Source organism: Bos indicus x Bos taurus, chromosome 1 (assembly GCF_003369695.1).
Source record: "Bos indicus x Bos taurus breed Angus x Brahman F1 hybrid chromosome 1, Bos_hybrid_MaternalHap_v2.0, whole genome shotgun sequence".
Taxonomy (NCBI): Eukaryota; Metazoa; Chordata; class Mammalia; order Artiodactyla; family Bovidae; genus Bos; species Bos indicus x Bos taurus.
The window spans coordinates 143,816,667-143,836,388 of record NC_040076.1 but is presented as its reverse complement, the minus strand read 5'-3'; the positions used below and the strand labels follow the sequence as shown (position 1 = coordinate 143,836,388).

The 19,722-nt window shown below is 54.6% G+C and overlaps 1 protein-coding gene across 1 annotated transcript in view; it reads left to right on the top strand.

Annotated features, from left to right (window-relative positions):
• The window catches only part of TSPEAR (thrombospondin type laminin G domain and EAR repeats), a 111,509-nt gene extending 92,181 nt beyond the window's left edge, over positions 1–19,328 (top strand). The window contains exons 7-11 of the mRNA XM_027547524.1: positions 2,001–2,187; positions 3,131–3,360; positions 15,154–15,341; positions 17,714–17,815; positions 18,720–19,328. Of these exons, the coding sequence (XP_027403325.1) occupies positions 2,001–2,187; positions 3,131–3,360; positions 15,154–15,341; positions 17,714–17,815; positions 18,720–18,873 (861 nt within the window). The 3' untranslated portion in view covers positions 18,874–19,328. The remainder of the gene's footprint in view (positions 1–2,000; positions 2,188–3,130; positions 3,361–15,153; positions 15,342–17,713; positions 17,816–18,719) is intronic.
• Positions 19,329–19,722: the final 394 nt, after the last annotated feature.

Here is a 19,722-nt window from a genome sequence, read left to right as displayed (position 1 = left end):
AGTCAGTGATGCCATCCAACCATCTCGTCTTCTGTCGTCCCCTTCTCCTCCTGCCTTCAATCTTTCCTAGAATCAGGGTCTTTTCCAATGAGTCAGTTCTTTGCTTTAGATGGCCACAGTGTTGGAGCTTCAGATTCAGCATCCATCCTTTCAATGAATATTCAGGACTGATTTCCTTTAGGATTGACTGGTTTGATCTTCTTGCAGTCCAAGGGACTCTCAAGAGTCTTCTCCAACACCACAGTTCAAAAACATCAATTCTTTGGTGCTCAGCTTTCTTTATCTGACCTAAACAGGAGTGGAAATGGGGCTCCACCCTGGCCTCCCTCTATTGGCCCCATAAACATGGGGGACACATGCTGTCCTGATGGAGGGGACAGGTGAGATGGTGAGGGCTGGACATGAGGCCTTGGATGGGAGAGCCTGGCAGGCAGCCCCCTTCCTTTCACCAGGACTGTGTTGAGCAGTAGCCCAAGGGTGGGACTGAGAGGGCGGCCCCCTTGAGATAAGAATTTCCTTCCCAGCTCCTTCTAGTCCTCCACTCCAAGTGGCAGGATCCCCGGGCCCCCTCCCACACCTGCTCTCAAGTCAGTCACCAGTGTGCCCAGTTCCAGCCCCGCACACCCCACCCCCAAGGCCCATGCAGTGAGGACAAATCTCTGTTTCTGGTCCCAGCTGACTGTCAGGGTCCTGAACTCCAGGGCAGCCTGGTGAAGGAGTGACTAGCTCTCTGGTCTTATGGTTGATGACATTTTAAAGATTTTTACTCCTTCCTAATAAAAAATAACTTTATATCAAAAAATTGGGAAATTCAGAGAAATAAGAAAAATCTGTCAGGTCCCCTAAGCAGACAGAGGGTCTCTGGGGCTGCTTCAGCCACAGCAAGTGAGCCCCTCACCCTAGGCTTCCAGCTTCTGTCACATCACATGACCCGCCATCTGGGCCTCTGGGTTGTGTCACACGCAGGGCGTTGCCACATGGTCCTCAAGTGTGTGACACACATGTGCTTCTTGACGGACAGCAGGGTGATAAGATCTTTCCTCCTTGTCTGAGTGATGAACGCTGCTGTGCATAAGGCTTTCCCTGGGATTGGGAGATAGAAACAGAGCTAATAGGCTGGTAGACACAGGCCTGGCTACGGGTCTTAGAGTAATTAAGATCTGGAGTCAGTGCCACGTGCTGGGGCCTGCCCAGGATGCCAGTCCTGGGCTCAGCCTCTGTCCTGGGGCTCAGCCTCTGTCCTGGGGTTCAGCCTGTGTCCCGGGGCTCATCCTCTGTCCTGGGGCTTGGCCTCTGTCCCGGGGCTTGGCCTCTGTCCCAGGGCTCAGCCTCTGTCCTGGGGCTCATCTTCTGTCCTGGGGCTCGGCCTCTGTCCCGGGGCTCATCTTCTGTCCTGGGGATTAGCCTCTGTCCCGGGGCTCGGCCTCTGTCCTGGGGCTTGGCCCCTACCCCGGGGTTCAGTCTGTGTCCCGGAGCTCAGCCTCTGTCCCGAGGTTCAGCCTCTGTCAGGGCTCAGCCTCTGTCCCAGAGCTTGGCCTCTGTTCTATGGCTCGGCCTCTGTCCCGGGGTTCAGCCTGTGTCCTGGAGTTCAGTCTGTGTCCCGGGGCTCAGCCTCTGTCCCGGGGCTTGGCCTCTAGCCCGGGGTTCAGTCTGTGTCCTGGAGCTCAGCCTCTGTCCCGAGGTTCAGCCTCTGTCCTAGGGCTCAGCCTCTGTCCCAGAGCTTGGCCTCTGTTCTATGGCTCGGCCTCTGTCCCGGGGTTCAGTCTGTGTCCTGGGGTTCAGTCTGTGTCCCGAGGCTTGGCCTCTAGCCCGGGGTTCAGTCTGTGTCCCGGAGCTTGGCCTGTGTCCCAGAGCTTGGCCTCTGTTCCCGGGTTTGGCCTCTGTCCCGGGCTCATCCTCTGTCCCGGGGCTCAGCCTGTGTGCCAGGGCTGACATTGAGAAACCCAGAGCGCCGGCCCCTCACTTGGATGATAAGAACCCTGTTCTGGTCCTCTCCCCAGATCTTCCTGGCTGTGGCTAATTTTGAGCCGAATGAGAAGGGTCAGGAGTTCTCGGTCATTTACAAGTGGAGCCAGAGAAGGCTGAGGTTCACGCCATACCAGAGGGTCCCCACCCACAGTGCCCGGGACTGGGAGGCCTTCGAGGTGGCCGGCGAGCACTTCCTGGCCGTGGCCAACCACCGGGAAGGTAGGGGCCGTGGCCTTGACTCTGGGCTGGGGCGTGATTGCCTGCAGCATTCAGTGTATTTCATTAGAAATGTATAATAAACCTCACCTGGCCTGCATCCTCAGGCTCTGCTGTATGACAGTGGCGTCTGAAGGTGGACACACCTGAGCACCCTCTCACCTGTTCAGGTGGGAGGGGTCCCTCCCCCATCCATTCTGGGCACAAACTGTGAGATGCAATGGGTACGTGGGGATAGGCCTAGGAGGGGCTGGGAAACCTGGCTTCTGGGCCAGGTGACTGCCCCGAGTGACCGCAGCAAGCCCTTTCGGGTGCTATAACTCAAGGGGGACTGGACCCTGGGGGCAGCTGGCCCTGCAAAGTGTCTCCAGCCTCTGCAGGTTCCAAGGCTCAGAGTTTACCTGAGTCTAAAACCTGCCAGGGAGCTCTGTTGGGGGTAGGGAGGAGACCCCACCACCACTCATGGGTAGAGGGACCCCAGGAGCCTGCTACCAGGTACCTCCAAGGACAGTAAGTGTTCCAGGAGAGGCTGGCCCAGCAGGGTGTGTATCGGGGAGTGGGAGGCCCTAAGGAGCACAGTGTGGGGAAAGGGCTTCCAGCCCACGCAGGTCTGATCTCTGGTGGGAGGGAGCATGAAGGGGAAGGCAGGCAGAGTGAAGGGTGAGGCTGCAGCGGGGGTGGGGAGTCCCACCTCCAACACAGTAGATGATCACAGGGATCTGGAGTCCCCCAAAGGCTGGGCCACTGAGGGTTCTCGTGGGGCACAGAGGCGGGAAGGCTATGTGATGGGTAACATGGCTGGGGACCCGGAAGAGTGCAGATCAGGGTCCAGCTGGACTGCGCTGGCTGCAGGGCCTGGGGCAGGGTCCCGGGGGGCCTGGGCCCAGGGCGCTGGCATGAGGCTGCAGAAGCCTGTTTCCCTCCCTCAATGCCGCTCGGCTTCCAGGCGACAACCATAACATTGACAGTGTCATCTACAAGTGGAACCCAGGGACCCGGCTCTTTGAGGCCAACCAGACCATCGCCACTTCGGGCGCCTACGACTGGGAGTTCTTCACGGTGGGGCCCTACGCCTTTCTGGCCGTAGCCAACGCCTTCAACGGCACATCCACGCGGCTGCAGTCCCACCTGTACGTGCGGCTGGACGGCTCCTTCCAGCTCTTCCAGTCTTTCCTGGTGAGGACCCTGCACTCCCCATGGCACCCCCCGACACACACACCCTTCCCACCCCCAGGCCTGTCCACACCAGGCGCCTCCCCAGAGGTCAGGCGAGGGAGCCTGCAGACGAGGTGGAAGGGCTTCCCCGGCACAGAGTTCCTACCAGTACCTGTGCTCGGATGAGTCCCCTGGCCCCCGGCGGGCCCCACAGTCTAACCTGCCTTTATGTGGGTGTCAGCCTCTTGTCCTGAGGCACCCAGCAGCTGGCCCCTGACCTGGCCATCTGTGGGGACAGCACTGTTCACCTTCTCTGAGCTCTTGTGTCCCTTAGCTGGTTCCAGCTGTTGTGGGCTGCCTGGCAAAGCATCAAACTGAGGCAGCGAGAGGCTTTATTAGGTGGGGCAGTGCTGAACGCCTCGGTGAACCATGCAGGTACTGACCAGTCCCAGGCTAGTGGGCAGTGTTGGCAGCCCCTCCTCAGGCCCCACTGTGGTCTAGGATGATGACACAGGGTCCAGACCTTCCTCTGCCTTCCCTTGCCCTCCTCCTTCCACGCTGCCTGGCTTGTCCCTCTCAGTGTCAGACCCCAGACCAAGCCCCCACGTGCTCAGTTGCTAAGTCATGTCCAACTCTTTACAACCCCATGGACTGTAGCCCACCAGGCTCCTCTGTCCATAGGATTTTCTAGGCAAGAATACAGGACCAGGTTGCCATTTCCTACTCCAGGGGATCTTTCTGACCCAGGGATCAAACCTGAGTCTCCTGCATTAGCAGGCAGATTCTTTACCACTGAGCCACCTGGGAAGCCCAAGCCCCCATGGATGACTAAAATCAACAGTCGAGGTTGGTATTTGCATCGTCCTAGCCACGTCATAAGCTCGTTCTTGCAGAGCCAAGGGTGCGTTTTGACCACTCCTTTCTCAGTGGTGGGCTGGGACAACCTCCGGGCCAGCCCCTTGGGGACAGGCCCTGCATGCAGGCCAGACTCTCTTTCCATGCCACGAGCCCACCACATGGCTCACTTCACGCGTGGACCCAGGTGCTGCACAGGACGCTTCCACAAGTTCCTAGTTGCTTCTTCCCGTATCCCTCCCTCCCTCCCCTTTCCTCTGTGGGGGAAGAAAACCACCATCTCTGCACAGGGTAACGTCCCCCGGCTTCTTGCTGGTCCTCCCTGTCCCCAGGCTCCTGCGAGCACTGCGTCCTCAGTGCCTCCTGGGTTTCCACCGTGTGTCGCTGCGAGGTCTCTGGTCAGCATGTGTCCACGAAGAGCCCTCTTGTCCTGCAGCCCTTTCTCCTGGGCCCTTCTGCCTGTGCCATCCTGGCCGACTGTCTCTAGAGCTGACAGTGGTCCCTTTTCTGGAACTTTCCTTTACTGCCATCTTCGGCTGGAGCCACCATGTCCAATTCTGATCTCCAGTGTCCCAGTTGACCTCAGGTTTTTGGGTGACACCTCAGGGACACCCCCTTCCAGGTACTCCCCCATGCTCCCCAGTGTCCCTGCAGCTGAGCCGGGTCATGTGACCAAAGTCAGCCAATGGGTGTAGAGCGGAGCAAGCCCACATCAATCTGGACTGAGAGGTCACAGCCCACCCCTCATCCTCCACAGCCACATGGCCCACGTGGCCTGATGGCACAACCACAGGCTGGGGGAGCCATGGCCTCGCCAGCTTCATCTCAGTGAGAACCACCGTCTGTGGCAGGAAGTGTGCACGCTCGTGGTGGCCGCGTCCCTCGCCCTGCCTGATAAATGGTGTACAGCGTTTTAGGGTAGAAGTCATTCCCTTGAGAACACGGAGGGCAGCCCCCGGCCTCCCAGAACCCAGGGGTGCAGTGGCCCCCCTGCCCCCCCGGGCGCCCTTCTGGTGGCCTTCTCTGCCCTCGGCACCCACAGGTCTCTTACAGTGGCTCCCTGTGCCTCCTGACTGCTTTGTCTCAGTGCCCTTTCAACTTGAAGCTGTGCTTTTCCAGGCCTGGGAGATTTCCTTGGTTTTTCTTGATCATTCCATGCCCCACCCGACCCTGGCACACTGGTTAGAGGGCTTTCAGATCTCCTGTGTTGAGTTATCTTTTCAACCTAGACTCTTTCCCTACTTTTATTCTCCAATCGTGTTGATGAGCATCGTCTCATAAAGCTAATATCTTTCTAATATCCAAGAACTCTTCCTCTTCATGCCATTCTATATTTACTCTATAAATGCAGTATCTTCTTGAATACTTTTGAAGATCATTATAGTTTTTAAATATTCTGGTTTGTTTCTAGAACCAGCTCGGTTTCTTCCAGTATGAGTGTACGTATATATTTTAGCCTGACTCTCATGTTCCAGGTCCTTTGTCACACGTCTGGAGGACCCTTTGTTTTCTGTTGATATTTCCTGTCGAGCATAGCAGGGGGTGGCATTATCACTGGTGGCTTGTGCCCCAGGGAGCTGGGGGTCTGGTTGAGGCCCTTGATGAGGCGCCATGATGACGACCTTCTAAACTGGCTTTTTGTGCAAACGTAGGAGATGTCTATGGGGTTGCACAGAGTCGGACATGACTGAAGTGACTTAGCAGCAGCAGCAGCAGGAGAGGTCAGATAGGATCATAATCTCCAAGCTGCACTCCCCGACCGGCTGCAAGAACCCTCTTCATGTCACGTGCCTGGTGTGACAGCCCAGCTGGGGACGTGTGTGATTGGCCAGAAGGCTGCATGCTGAGTCTCTGTGCTCTCTGGACACCATGGGGAAACACTCAGCCTGAATGTCTCAGAGCAGTGTTCGTTTCTGCCACTGTCTCTCATGCAGGATGTCTCAGATCCCTTCCAGGTTCTGGCCCATCTCCTTGAATGCTCCCCAGTATACTGGCTCCAGAGCTGTGAGCCCCTGAAACTCTGTGTTTTCAAGCAGCATCCAGATCTGGCTCCAGTCTGTGTCCAGCCTCACCACAGGCCTCGGACACAGGGCATCCTCAGAAGGGAGACTGGGCCGAGGGGCAGAGACAGGCCCAACTGAGCCAGGATGGGGGCCATCTGAGCTCCATGCCCTAAACCAGAGCCAGCCCAGGGGTGTGACGCTGGCTGGAAGAATCAGCCAGAAGTGCAGGGCGGGGGCGGGGGTGGGCAGAACCACAGTGGCTGCGAGAGGGCGCATCTCCAGCCAGTGGGCAGAGCTGCCCCGGGATCTGACTCTGGGGGCTGCAAGGGGGCACTGCTGCTCCCCGTGCCCACACACCCGAGGACCCTGCCTTCTCTAATGAGCCGAGTCTCTTCGCACCCAGTGAATCCCGCAGAGCCCACCAGATCCCATTTTCATGTTCTGCCAGCTGTTTTTGTATGCTGTTTAAATCATCTTAGGTCCTGAAGATACCTCCATATGATTGCACTTGGTTTGGAGCTTTGCAGCATCTCTCATGGGCTCACATGAGTTTGAAGCAGGAGTTGAAGTTTGAACTGTGTGTAGAGAGGTGCCAACTTCGAGGGGAGCCCTTTCTGAAGGGATGGCCAGGCAAGGGACGCAGGCTGCTGGCATTTGTGGCGCTGTGCACACGGACAGTGCTGAGAGGGGCACCAGGTGGGTCCCTCACTGATAGGGTGAATTCAGCTCATGAGAAAGGCTGTGCTCATGCTGGGTCTGCAGCCCAGAGGTGCATGGGAGACTAGCTGTCCACCCTGAAGCATTCCCTGGCAACCCCTTCCAGACCTCCCCACCTCTCTCACCAGGAATCCTAGAATCTTCCTTCAGGTGGCAGACCACTTCAGGCTCCAACCCTCTGGCCTCACCATCTTGGACCATAGGAGGTGGAAGCTGGGTGTGTCGGAAGGATGAGACTTCCGGCCTCCAGCTGCTGGGACTTCTGCTCCCTGAGCTGTCTGGCTGTGGGATCTGCGGTTACAGTCATCACGTGTAGACCTGGAGAGGAGGGGATGGGGAAGGGGAGGGGGCAGCAGTGGGCCAAGACTGGGGGTTGTTGCTAGGAGGAGCCACTGGCAGAAATGAGAACCAAGGGCAATGGGGTATTTCTGGCAGGGTGTGGGGTGAGGGCTGACAGGGTTTCCAAGAAGAGGGCCCGTGAAGCCCCCTGGGAAACCACTTATCAGGGCAGGGGAAGGACAGGCAGAGGAGCTGCCAAGAGTCATCAGTGGGTTTGAGGAGACAGAGAATGAAGCTGGGGTTTGTCAGAAAGGCAGTCTCCACCAAGAATGTGCATGCATGCTAAGTCACTTCAGTCATGTCCAACTCTGTGCAACCCCATGGACTGTAGCCTGCCCGGCTCCTCTGTCCACGGGATTCTCCAGGCAAGAATACTGGAGTGAGTTGCCATGCCCTCCTCCAGGGGATCTTCCCCATCCAGGGATTGAACCCAGTCTCCTGCATTTAGGCAGATTCCTTGCCTTTTGAGCCACCAGGGAAGCCCCAAGAATGTAAATGTCTGCAAATGAAGGAAGCAGCAGTCTGTAAGGAGAGTGTTGTGAGAGCGCCCCCAGTGGTCAGCCCTGGAAGGGACCGGCCCGTGTGCTCACCAGGGCCAGGGCACTTCCTCCTGTGCTTCTGGTTTGCCCTGTGAGGCTGGAGCTGGCAGTGAACCAGGCAGCCCAGGGAAGGCAAGGTGTGGAGGGGTCGCTGTACCAGGGGAGAGCTGCAGGGCACCCCAAAGTTGGCCAGGGAGTGTGCTGCCCCCTGCAGTCCCCCAGGAGCAGGCCCCTCTCCCACCTCAGCTGACCGCCCACAATGTCAAGGGCTGAATCCCCCAGGGTCCTTTGGGACCTGCCTGCCTTCTCCTGGCGGTGAGCCTGGTCCTGCCTCCCCAGGCACTCCAAGACCTGGGTTCTTTGCTCCATCAAAGCCAGAACCCAAGAGCCTCCTGCAACAAGCAATCTGCTGATCACTGGGAGCCCACCCACCCTCTAGGGCACTGTCAAGGGCTCCAGGTGCTCTGGCTGCCAAGTCCCAGAAGCACCATCCTCCCTCGAGGTGCTCCAGGCCCAGGCAGGCGCGATGCCAGGGGATTCCAGGGCAGGGCTCGGGGGAATTCCACTCAAAGAAGGGCGGGAAGGGTCCGCCCAGCCCAGCAGGTGCCAGGCTGCCTTGCTCCGGTGCCAGGCAGGGCTTGGCAGGGCTGTTTGATGTGGGAATTTCTTCTTCTCTCCCTGACGTGTCCTTAATGTGCTCAGAATCCAGGAGTGGCCTGACAGCGGGGCCTCAGGCCAGCTCACCCCTGCCCAGGCTGGTGCAGCCCTGGGCTGGGATTCTCCCCGTTTTACTTCCGAATGGGAGGAGCCCAGCCTCTGGCTGAGGGCGCAGGTGCGGGCCCCAGGCTTCCAGGGAAGCTCACGGCCAGCCAATGACTGGCAGTCAGTCGGGCCCCTGCCGGACTCTGCTAGCATCCGGCGAATAAAATACAGGACGCCTATTTCAATGTGAAGAAGAAAGCAATGGCAACCTACTCCAGTACTCTTGCCTGGAAAATCCCATGGACGGAGGAACCTGATAGGCTGCAGTCCATGGGGTCTTGAAGAGTCGGACACTACTGAGCGACTTCACTTTCACTTTTCACTTTCATGCATTGGAGAAGGAAATGGCAACTCACTCCAGTATTCTTGCCTGGAGAATCCCAGGGACAGAGGAGCCTGGTGGGCTGCTGTCTATGGGGTCGCACAGAGTGGGATAGGACTGAAGCGACTTCACAGAAGCAGCAGCATTTCAATGTGAAAACCAGATATACAACGAATCAGTTTTTAGTAAAAGCGTGCCCATACACACAGACTGAAACATCATTTTAATCTGAAACTCAAACTGAATGAGGCACCCTGCACTTGCTGTATTGGGCACCCCCAGCCCACTGGGCACACAGAGCAGAGAGGTGAGAGCCCCTCTAAGCCATGCCCACCTGGATGCTCCTCCCCTCCCCAGCCTCTGGCCACGCTCCCATCCTTCCCCCTGGGCTCGGGCCCTCTTCTCCCAGTTCCCAGGCCCAGACATCCCCTTTTACCAACCCTTGTCTGCAGGCCAACCCTTTCTTGCTAGGGCTCAAGACCAGTGAACTGAGGGTGGAGTGGCTCGGGGCTGAAAGGAAGCTCTGGTAATCTGGGGAAGACCCCCTTCTCAGACCAGCCCTGGCCCTTTGTTCTGTGTGGGTGTGTACATGTGGAGGTGTGTGCATGTGGGTGCTTGCAGTTATGTGCACATGTATACAGATGCATGCGTGCAGGATTGTGTGTAAATCGCATCCATGCAGGTGTGTGCACGTGTATACACAGGTAAGTGCAGGTATGTACTGCGGTGCTCTTCAGCAAAGGACGGGGCAGAACCGGCGATTCACAGCCTGGCCACTCCCGTGGTTTCTGTGACCTGGTTGGGCTGGCACGTGTGGTGTGTGTCACTCTGCACACTCTTGTGGGTCTCTAACGTCGGTCCTCTGATAAGGCTGGAGGCCCCACGAGCCCGAGTGTCCCCCCAGGTCGGAAGTTGCGGCGTGGCCCCAAGGGACAGAAATAGTGCCACCTCCGAGCCGCGGTAAGGAGAAGGTGCTAACCCAGGAAGGCTTCAGCCCAGCTCCTGGTCCGGCAGGGTCGGCGACGCCAGGTGCCCTCGTCCCTGTCCTTGTCCTGTGAGTCACTCTTTTAGCTTGAGCTCCCTTGTTTCCGACCCTCGGACGGGCCCAAGCCTGTTTCTCTGCCCCTCTCGCCCGCGGGGCGGGGGTGGGGTGGGGTGGGGGCGGGGGTGCGGTGGTGTCCCGGGCTCCGCACACCGGGCGGTAGAACGGGCAGCCGCGCCCTCTGCTGGACGTGGAGAGAACACCAGGCGAGCGGCTGGGAGGGTACTGGACCCGCGGGGACCAGGGGCCGCCGCTGGGCGGATTGCTCAAGCCGGAAAGGGACTTCCGAGGAGGGGTAGTCCGCAGACCCGTCCACTGCCGGTCGGAGTAAAGGAAAACAGAGCCCCTTCCCACGTGGACTGGGCATGCAATTGTCCCTCCAGCGTCGCTGGGCATCGCGGTGACCAGCTCTGGCCGGCCAGGACTACCTACCTCGGAGTAGGCACGGTATCCCCAGGAAGCAGCCGGGTCCAGAAATTGATCGCTGTGTGGTTTCTAGGCTCAATTCTTTGTACGACCTGAGCTGTTTCCAGATTTTCACTATTATGAATAATTCTACAAAAGCATCTCATACATGGTTTTCTGTGGGCAAATTGTTTTTACTTTTCTTGAGTAAAAACCCAGGAGTGGAATTCTAGGCCATGAGGTAGGCGGATGTTTAACTTCTGAAGAAATTGCCAAGCAGTTTTCCAAAACAGTTCTACCATTTCATACATTCCCAAAAACAGCGTGAGTGCCAGTCATCCCACACTCTAGCCAACACCCGGTTTTGTCTGTATTTTTAGTCTTACTTACAAGGTGTGAAGCAGCACCGCAGTGGTTTTTAAGTCACAGTCCCCTGGTAACTAACGATGGCACATTTCCACCCACCTGCTGGTTTGCCAGAGTCCCTTTTGCAAAATGCATATTCAAGCCTTTGCCCATACTTTAATTTTTTTGCCTTTCAGTATTGATATGTAGGAGTTCCTTATACATCAGGTATAAAACAAGTTCTTTGTCACATACATAGCCTTTGATCCCCTCTTTTTTGTATTAATTCGGTTTGTTGTGTAATTGTGTGCTTCAGCAATCACAATATACATGTTCAACTTACTGCAATCTATTTTTTATTGGAGTATAGTTGCTTTACAATGTTATTTTCTGCTGTACAAGGAAGTCCATCAGCTGTGGTATACATATATCCTGTCCCTCTTAGACCGCCCACCCCCATCCCACTGAACTAGGTCATCACGGAGCATCGAGCTGAGTTCCATGTGCTATACAGTAGCTTCCCACTAGGTATCTTTTTTCATGCATGGTGGTGTATATATATATCAATCCTAATCTCCCAGCTCATCTCACACTCCTCTGCCCCATCCCATATCTACACTGCAACCTATTTTTTATTTTTTAATTAACTGTGTGTGTGTGTCAGTTGCTCCGGAGAAGGCAATGGCACCCCACTCCAGTACTCTTGCCTGGAAAATCCCATGGACAGAGGAGCCTGGTGGGCTGCAGTCCATGGAGTCGCTAGAGTCTGACACGACTGAGTGACTTCACTTTCACTTTTCACTTTCATGCATTGGAAAAGGAAATGGCACCCCACTCCGGTGTTCTTGCCTGGAGAATCCCAGGGACGGGGGAGCCTGGTGGGCTGCCGTCTATGGGGTCGCACAGAGTCGGACACGACTGAAGCAACTTAGCAGCAGCAGCAGCAGTGTGTGTCAGTTGCTCAGTCGTGTCTGACTCTTTGTGATCCCATGGACTGTAGCCTGCCAGGCTCCTCTGTCCATGGAATTCACCAGGCAAGAACACTGAAGTGGGTTGCCATTTCCGTCTCCAAGGAATCTTCCCAAACCAGGGATTGAACTCAGGTCTCCTGTACTACAGGCAGATGTGTTACTGTCTGAGCTACTAGGGAAGGCCTTGCGTTAATATGTTCAAATTTAAAGAATTTTTTAAATTTATATTGGAGTATAGTTGACTAACAATGTTGTGTTAGTTTTGGGTGTACAATCTATCTTTGAATTAATATTATACTTTACATATAATGTGATAACCTTACAACTACATGATCTCATTTATCCTTACCTGTCCATTGGGCTATTGGGAGCATGTATAAACTCACATGTCTACTTAAGGTACGAGCCCCACAGCTTGTCCTCTTGTTTGCTGTAAACAGTGAGCTGTCTTGACACCCAGCTCACCATTGCCAGCGCCCTCTGCGTGCTTCTCGCAGACTCTGTGCTTCTTGTGGAGTTTCACCCTCTTAAGCTTCCTCCAGGACTGCTCGTAAAGCAGGTCTGCTGGCAGTTCATTCTACCACTTTTATCTGAAAGTGACTTTACAGTGAAGGATGTTTTCACTGGTTGTAGAATTCTGGGTTCATGGTTTTCTTTCATTTCTTTTAAAGAAGTTTTTCCATTGACATCGAGCTTCAACTGTTTCTGATGAGAGGTTGGGTACCACTGGCACCACTGTTTCCCTATAGCAAATGTCTTTTTCCTCTGGCTGCTTCTGAAATCTTCTCTGTCTATCCTCAGATATTCAATATGATGTGCAGAGGTTATGGGGTGGGGGGGTTTTATTTATTCTCCTTGGGGTCTCTGATCTTGGATCTGTGGTTTGGTGGTTTTAATCATATTTGGGGAAATTTTAGCCAACATTTAACTTAAATTTTTTTCTGCCTTATTCTCCTTTCCTTTCCTTCTGTGATCCAATTACACACACAGTTGTTGCTGTTCAGTCACTAAGTCATGTCCAACTCTTTGTGACCCCATGAACGGCAGCACGCCAGGCTTCCCTGTTCATCACCATCTCCCAGAGCTTGCTCAAACTTATGTCCATTGAGTCAGTGATGTCATCCAACCATCTCATCCTCTGTTGCCCCCTTCTCCTCCTGCCTTCAATCTATCCCAGCATCAAGGTCTTCTCCAATGAGTTGGCTCTTCTCATCAGGTGGCCAAAGTATTGAAACTTCAACTTCAGCATCAGTCCTTCCAATAAATATTCAGGGTTGATTTCCTTTAGGATTGACTGGTTTGATCTCCTTGCAGTCCAGGGGACTCTCAAGACTCTTCTCCAACACCACAGCTCAGAAGCATCATTTTTTCAGTGCTCAGCCTTCTTTATGGTCCAACTCTCACATCCATACATGACTACTGGAAAAACCATAACTTTGATTATATAAACCTTTGTCAGCAAAGTAATGTCTCTGTTTTTTAGTAAGCTGTCTAGGTTTGTCCTAGCTTCATGCACTAGACTGAATTATATTATCATTGAGGCTCTGTTTACTTTCATTGTAAACATCCCCCCCCTTTCTGTGCTTCAAATCAGATAATTTCTATTGGCGTATCTTCTAGTTCACAGATGCTTTCTTCTGGATTGTCTAGGTAGCTTTTGATCCCGTGCAATAGATTTGTGAATATGGGCATTTTGCTTTTCAGGTACAGGATTTCTATCTGCCTCCTTTTAGAGTTTTCATAACTCTCCAAATCTCCCCACCTTATTGTTGATTACATACATATTTGCGCATAGATTCTGATCACAGTTACTATAAAGTTTGTATCTGTTCACCCCAGTATTTGCGCTGTGTCAACCTATTTCTACTTGCTGTTTCTTCTCCTGATCATAGTCACATTTACCTGCTGGTTCCCCTGCTGTCTAACTCTCTGGTCAGTTCCACCAGCCGCTCAGCTGTTGTTTGTCCCTGGGTCCCTGGGGTCCTGTCCCCTGTGTGTGCACTTCAGGAGCTAAAATGGACTTGCGAGAAGTTAATAAGGAGATACTGGGGCCTCCCCTACTGGGAGTCCCTCCTTCCTAGGCTAGTCTCCTTTGGTTTCTAGACACTCTGCAAGCCCCAAACGCTAAGCTTGGGTCTGGACTTGTCTGGTCCTCCCCTTCCCCATGTACTCCCACCTCAGAGTCCCAGAGATGCTGGTCATAAACCTCCTTTTATTTACATGTGGGCCCATGTGTATGTCAGCTCATGCAGTTCAAGCGAGTCCGCTCCCTCCACTTGAGTGCGAAGCCCATATGGCACAGGACCAGGAATGTCCTCAGAGGGAGAGTCAGACAAACGTGTTCAAGGGCCATCATCTCCCCTCCACTTTCTGCCTGCCCTTGGCCCTTCTCCAGAACCTTCAAGCAATTGTGTACATTTTTAAGTATTGTATCCAGTGCTTAGTCACTTCAGTTATGTCCAACTCTTTGTGACCCCATGGACTATAGCCCACCAGACTTCTCTGTCCATGGAATTTTCCCAGCAAGAATACTGGAGTAGGTTGCCATTTCCTATTTTCCTACATTGCCTATTGTATCCAGAGCTTATGATTATTATCAACAGGAGGGTCAGTCTCTCCATCAGTATCACAAGTCAAAAGTCAAGAGGCAAAACATTTAAAGACAATTTCAATGCCGAGTGTCCATCAGAGCTTCCGCAGCCCTCACCTGCTTGTGAGAACAGACAGAGTCAACCCCTTTCTGCTGGCACAGGAACTCGGACCCCAGCAGCCTCATCAGGCTGTCGTTTGGAGTCCTCAGGAACTTTTGCACACTGTTCCACCAGCCACAGGCCCCTGTTTCGGGGAGCTTCTGTGTTATCCCCCCTCCACTGAAGCTGCCATCCCGTGTGGTCACTCCTTTGTTTCTCAGAACAGGGATGGATCTGGACTGGTCTGGTCCTCCCCTTCCCCATGCACTCCCAGCCCAGCATCCCAGAGATGCTGGTCATAAACCTCCTGGTGGGCCTACGTGTAAATCAGCTCATGCAGTTCGAGGTCTGCAGCCAAGGCTTGGCAGCCGGCCATTCATGTAAGTCCAGCCCCATGGGCCCATGCACACCTCACCCTCCAGGTTGATGAGTGATTTTGGAGGAGTAGCCTACACAGGATGGGACTGTCCAGAGAGCCAGAGGAGAGCCTCAGGCCAGGGAGAGTACGTAGTAAGTAACTCTGGAGGTACCTAGATGTTGCTTCTGAGTTCATAACTGGAGGGAGCAGAGAGGGCTCCCTGGAAGAGGTGTTATAGCAGTTGGACCTCCTCCAGGGCACACTGGGGCCTGGGAAGGGGCAGCACAGGCGCTAAGAAGCTCTCTAGGCAGATGGTCCTTTAGCCTTGGAGGAGGCTGGGAAAGGGCAGCACCCTCAAGAGGGGCGCCTGCTTCACGCCCGGAGTGCGGGGGCTGGCGCCGCGTGGGTGGCCATCCTGAGGGTCTCTGCCCACAGCGTGCTCTCGGCTTCCCTCTCACGGTCCCAGACGTTTGGCGCCGCAGACTGGGAGGTTTTCCACATTGGGGAGAGGGTCTTCCTCGCCGTGGCGAACAGTCACCGCTACGACGTGGAGATGCGAGTGCAGAACGACTCCTACGTCATCAACTCGGTCATATACGAGCTGAACGTCACCGCGCAGACGTTCGTCCGCTTCCAGGAGATCCGCACCTGCAGGTACGCGGGCGGCGGGCGGCGGGCGGCGGGCGGCGGGCGGCGGGCGGCCGGGGCGGGGATCCAGGGGCCCAGGTCCTACGACCTCTGAGGCCGCCCGGACCGCACAGCGCGCACCCGAGCATCTGTGGGGCCGCGGTGCCCACCCCCCAGCCCACAGGTGTGAAGCGGCCTCGCTGTGCACCCCGCAGACCTTCCACACGACCAGCTGAGTGACCGCGGCTCCTCGCTGTAGCCTTGACTCTAACTGCTTTTAAAAGCTGTGGCTTGTGTGCTTGTTTTTAGAATTCAGGGTTTTTATTCTTTTAATGAAATTTGCATATGTATACAACCATTTCCAGGTGACTTTAGAACATTTTCATTACCTTGAAAAGAAACCCCACCCCTCAGCTGTTAGTGCCCTCCGCAGCCCCTGGGGCCCACCAGCCTGCTCTCTGCCCCTCTGGGTGTCCCCACCTGGACATTGCATTCAGATGTGTCTGGCTCCTTCTACTGGTCATTTTTTCAAGGTTCATCCACGTTGTACCTTAGTGCCTCACTCTTCTAATGACTGAGTAATATTCCACTGTGTTTATTTATCATACTTTGTTTACTTTTCATCAGTTGATGGATACTTGTCTATTTCCACCATTTGACCAAATAGTGTGGTTCTGAAGGATTAAAAATATGCTTCACATTACTGTCAGCAGACTTACTGCCCTGATGCTTTGGAAGTCATGCCAGACCTTGATTTCCTACTGGGTTAAGCCCCAGCAGCTTCTGATGCAAGCCGTGGGGGCAGACGGTGCAGTCAACATTTTGCTGCAAAAGCAAGGCTGTGGGCCTTGGTTCCAGAACCAGTTACAGTTGGCAGAATGCTGCGTGTGGGACCACACGGCTGTGCTACCAGCCCCACCCATGCCACACTGCATGAAACCCCTCAGTGGGCATGGCCACAGTCACCACTTTTTCTTAATGATGAGTCACAACTGGCCATGGCTGGAAGTGGCGGAGACAGGATTCCAGATAACAGAAGAAGGAAGAGTCAGGAGCCCCAGGGCCCCCACTGGCCTTGCCCCCCTGCATGTCCCCAGGTACCTCTGTGGCCGACTCATGTCCAGGGTTCTGTTGGAGCTCTAGGCCAGCGCCCTCAGTGCCCCACTGAGAAGGAATCCAGGGTGAGTGTCACCCAAGAGACTGCGACTGTGCTGTCTGAACAGGCCATAACCTTGAGGCCTCTGGATGCAGAGGCACTGGCCTGGCCTTGGGCATCTGAGTGACTCCTGCAAGGCTGCAGCCTCAGTTTCCTCATCTGTAAAGTAGGCCCGCGGTAATTAGAGCAGTGGCTGGGGATCACAGCTGATGCCCAGGTTGGCCTCCTGGGATAGACAAGGCTCCAGGATGTCCTTCCCAGAAGCCCTCTGTCAGATCCCTGAGAACTAAGATGTCTCTGAGCGCAGACTCACCCTTAGCAAGTTCAGGGGTGTTTGTTGAAAACAGGATGCAGTGGTCTGTTTGCAGTAAGAACCACAGCTTCCAAATTTAGGGGGACGTCTCTACGTTGGCAGACCCTGCTGGTACCTGAACTGGAGTCAGGGAAGAAGCATGTGACCTCACAGCCAGTGTCCTCAAGTTTTCGCCTCCAGGGGGCGCTGAAGACTTTTAGGGAGTGGCCACGAGTTTAGGGCTGTTCCTCTATTTCAACCTCTTCCAAGTGAACGACTTTTGCACCCGTGTTCACAACTTCACTGTTCGCTCTTGTTGCCCGGGTGTCCATAGACAGATGAGTGTGGTCCATTCTTACAGTAGAATATTGTTCAGCCTCAAAAAAGGACATCCTGACACCTGACCGCACGGATGAACCTTGAGGACATATGCTCAGTGACATAAGCCAGACACAGAAGGACAAATACTTTGTGATCCACTTACCCGAGGTCCCTGGAGGAGTCAGATCCGTAGGGACAGGAAGTAGATGGTGGGGGCCAGAGGCTGGGGGAGGGGATGGGGAGTGAGTGTTTCCTGGGGACAGAGGTTCAGTTTGGAAGGTGGAGAAATTCTGGAGGTGGATGTGGTGATGGTTGCATGTCAACGTGAAGGTACCCAATGCCACTAAGCTTAAAGGTCCATTTAAAAATGAATACAATAGAAATCTTTGTGTTATGTGTATTTTATTACAATTAAATGTTTTAAGTTTAAAAAGTGAACAACTAATTTGCATTTCCCTGGAATAGACCAACCGGTTGTATGACTGAGGAAACTGCTCCTCCTTCTGTGGATTTTGGAGGTGGGACCTAGCCCCCTGAATCCTGAGATTAGGGGGAGAACCAGCCGGACACCAACCCCCAAGTCCCCAGGCAGCATCTCCAGGTCCTAATTCTGCTCACTTGCTCCCGCAGTGCTCTGGACTGGGAGTTCTTCTCGGTGGGAGAAGATTATTTCCTGGTGGTTGCAAACTCCTTCGATGGAAATACCTTCTCGGTAAACAGTATTATTTACAGGTAAAGGCCCTGCCCCTGCTAGACGCCTCGGTTCAGCTGGGTGGGCCCACCTTCCCCTTGAATGACCACGGGCTCAGAGCGAGTCACAGGTCATGGAGCCCTGTGGGTCGCCTGGCACTGGGAGCACCTGAGCACGGGCTGAGTCTGGGTCAGGCCCCCGGGTCAGCTAGGTGACCACTAGCCCTGCTGGCACTCACAACTTTGGGTTCTGGCTGGAGATGCAGTGAGAGGCTACACTAATGTGAGAGTTATTAGTGTGTTATCCTATTAAATGTTTCCAGCCAAGGCTGTGGTAGATCTCTCTATTTTTCACGTGTCCTTCAGTAAAATTGTACACTTCATCTTAGAGGCACCATGGCATTCTCGCGACCTTCCCTTCCAGGAGTTTTCCAAGTATTGTAAGCATATGTCCATTTTCATCTGTGTATCACAATTAACTGTTGTATCTGGTCATGCAACCACAGTATCTTATTAGTTTTAATAGTTTTCTAAAGAAATGTCTCATGGGAGTTCAAGAAGTATAACTATGTCTGCAAATAAAAGTGCCTTTGCCTCTGTATTCTAATGTTTTTACTGTTGATCTAAGTTTCTCAGTTATCTAGAAATTCCAGGATGATCTTGAATCGTCTTGGACAGGGCAGGTACCCCCTTTCAGGCCTCAGTTTCCCTCTCTACAGGCTAAGGCCCCTCCTGGCCCAGCTCCTCGCGATTGGAACCTGGGGAGGTTTTGGGGCTGGGATGCATGGCCCCTCATACTGTGATGGTGGGAGAGGCAGGTGGGACCCTGGTGAGGGTCAGGGAGGGGTGGGGTGGGAGCCCCGGGGAGAGGGAGCAGCCCAGACACTCACTCCTCTCGCTGAGGCTGGCGTCCCAGCCTGGAAGCTGACAGCATCTCTCTCCGCAGGTGGCAGGGGTATGAAGGCTTCGTGGCCGTGCACAGCCTCCCAACCTTCGGCTGCAGGGACTGGGAGGCCTTCCGCACAGCGGCCGGCTCCTTCCTGGTCTACTCCAGCGCCAAGGAACCGCTGTCCCGGGTGCTGAAGCTGAGGACGGGGTGATGGGCTCAGAGCCCCAGGAGCTAGACCTACGTGGCCACACCCCAGAACCTCACCAGGAACCCCCAAAGCCTCTGGGGAGTAGGACAAGCCTGGGAGAAGCTGTGGCTTCCAGAGCCACCAACTCGCTTTCTCTGGCCTTTGTCCAGCCACGCCATCATCACCTGGACAACCATGGTGGCCAGATGGGTGGCTCTGTGAGCATCCAAGCTGAAGACCAGAGCTGCTCCTGCAACTCTGCTGTCCTGCAGGGATTTTGCTTTAAAGGAAAAGCTCATACAAAGTTTTACCTCAAAAACAGCAGGGACTGGTCACCTTCCCACAGCGTCCACCACGTGACCAGACACTCAGCTCTGGCTGGGGAGCCCCGACGCAGGGACCGGCTTCGTGCTGCCTCACATATTTGTACCAGCTATTTATTGTGTTCTGTCTATTTATGATGCTTCCTACAGAAAGTACTGCTGTGTCTATGTGTTTCTGATGGGAACTAGACCCCCAGCGAGCGCAGCCCGGGGCCAGTGCACTCACTTGGCCACCTTGGCCTGACGTGCCCTCATGTCCCTGGTCACCAGCACGCCTCTCCTCTGCAGGAGCTTCTTCCTCCAGCCTCAGGTTTCCCACAAATGTGGTTGGGTAGGGTCAGGTCAGGAATCCCAAGCATGCATGGCATGGGTCCAGTCTCCTCCCTGAGGCCACACCCATGGGAGATGCCTGGCAGATGGACCCTCATGCCTCTGCCTCCAGGCAGGCCTTCCTGGTCTCCACACGGCCTAATGGGTGTGCCAGATGGACTTGGAACGCCTCCTTGGGGCCAGCACTTGCCCAGCTCCTCCCGTGTCCAACTCCTGACCC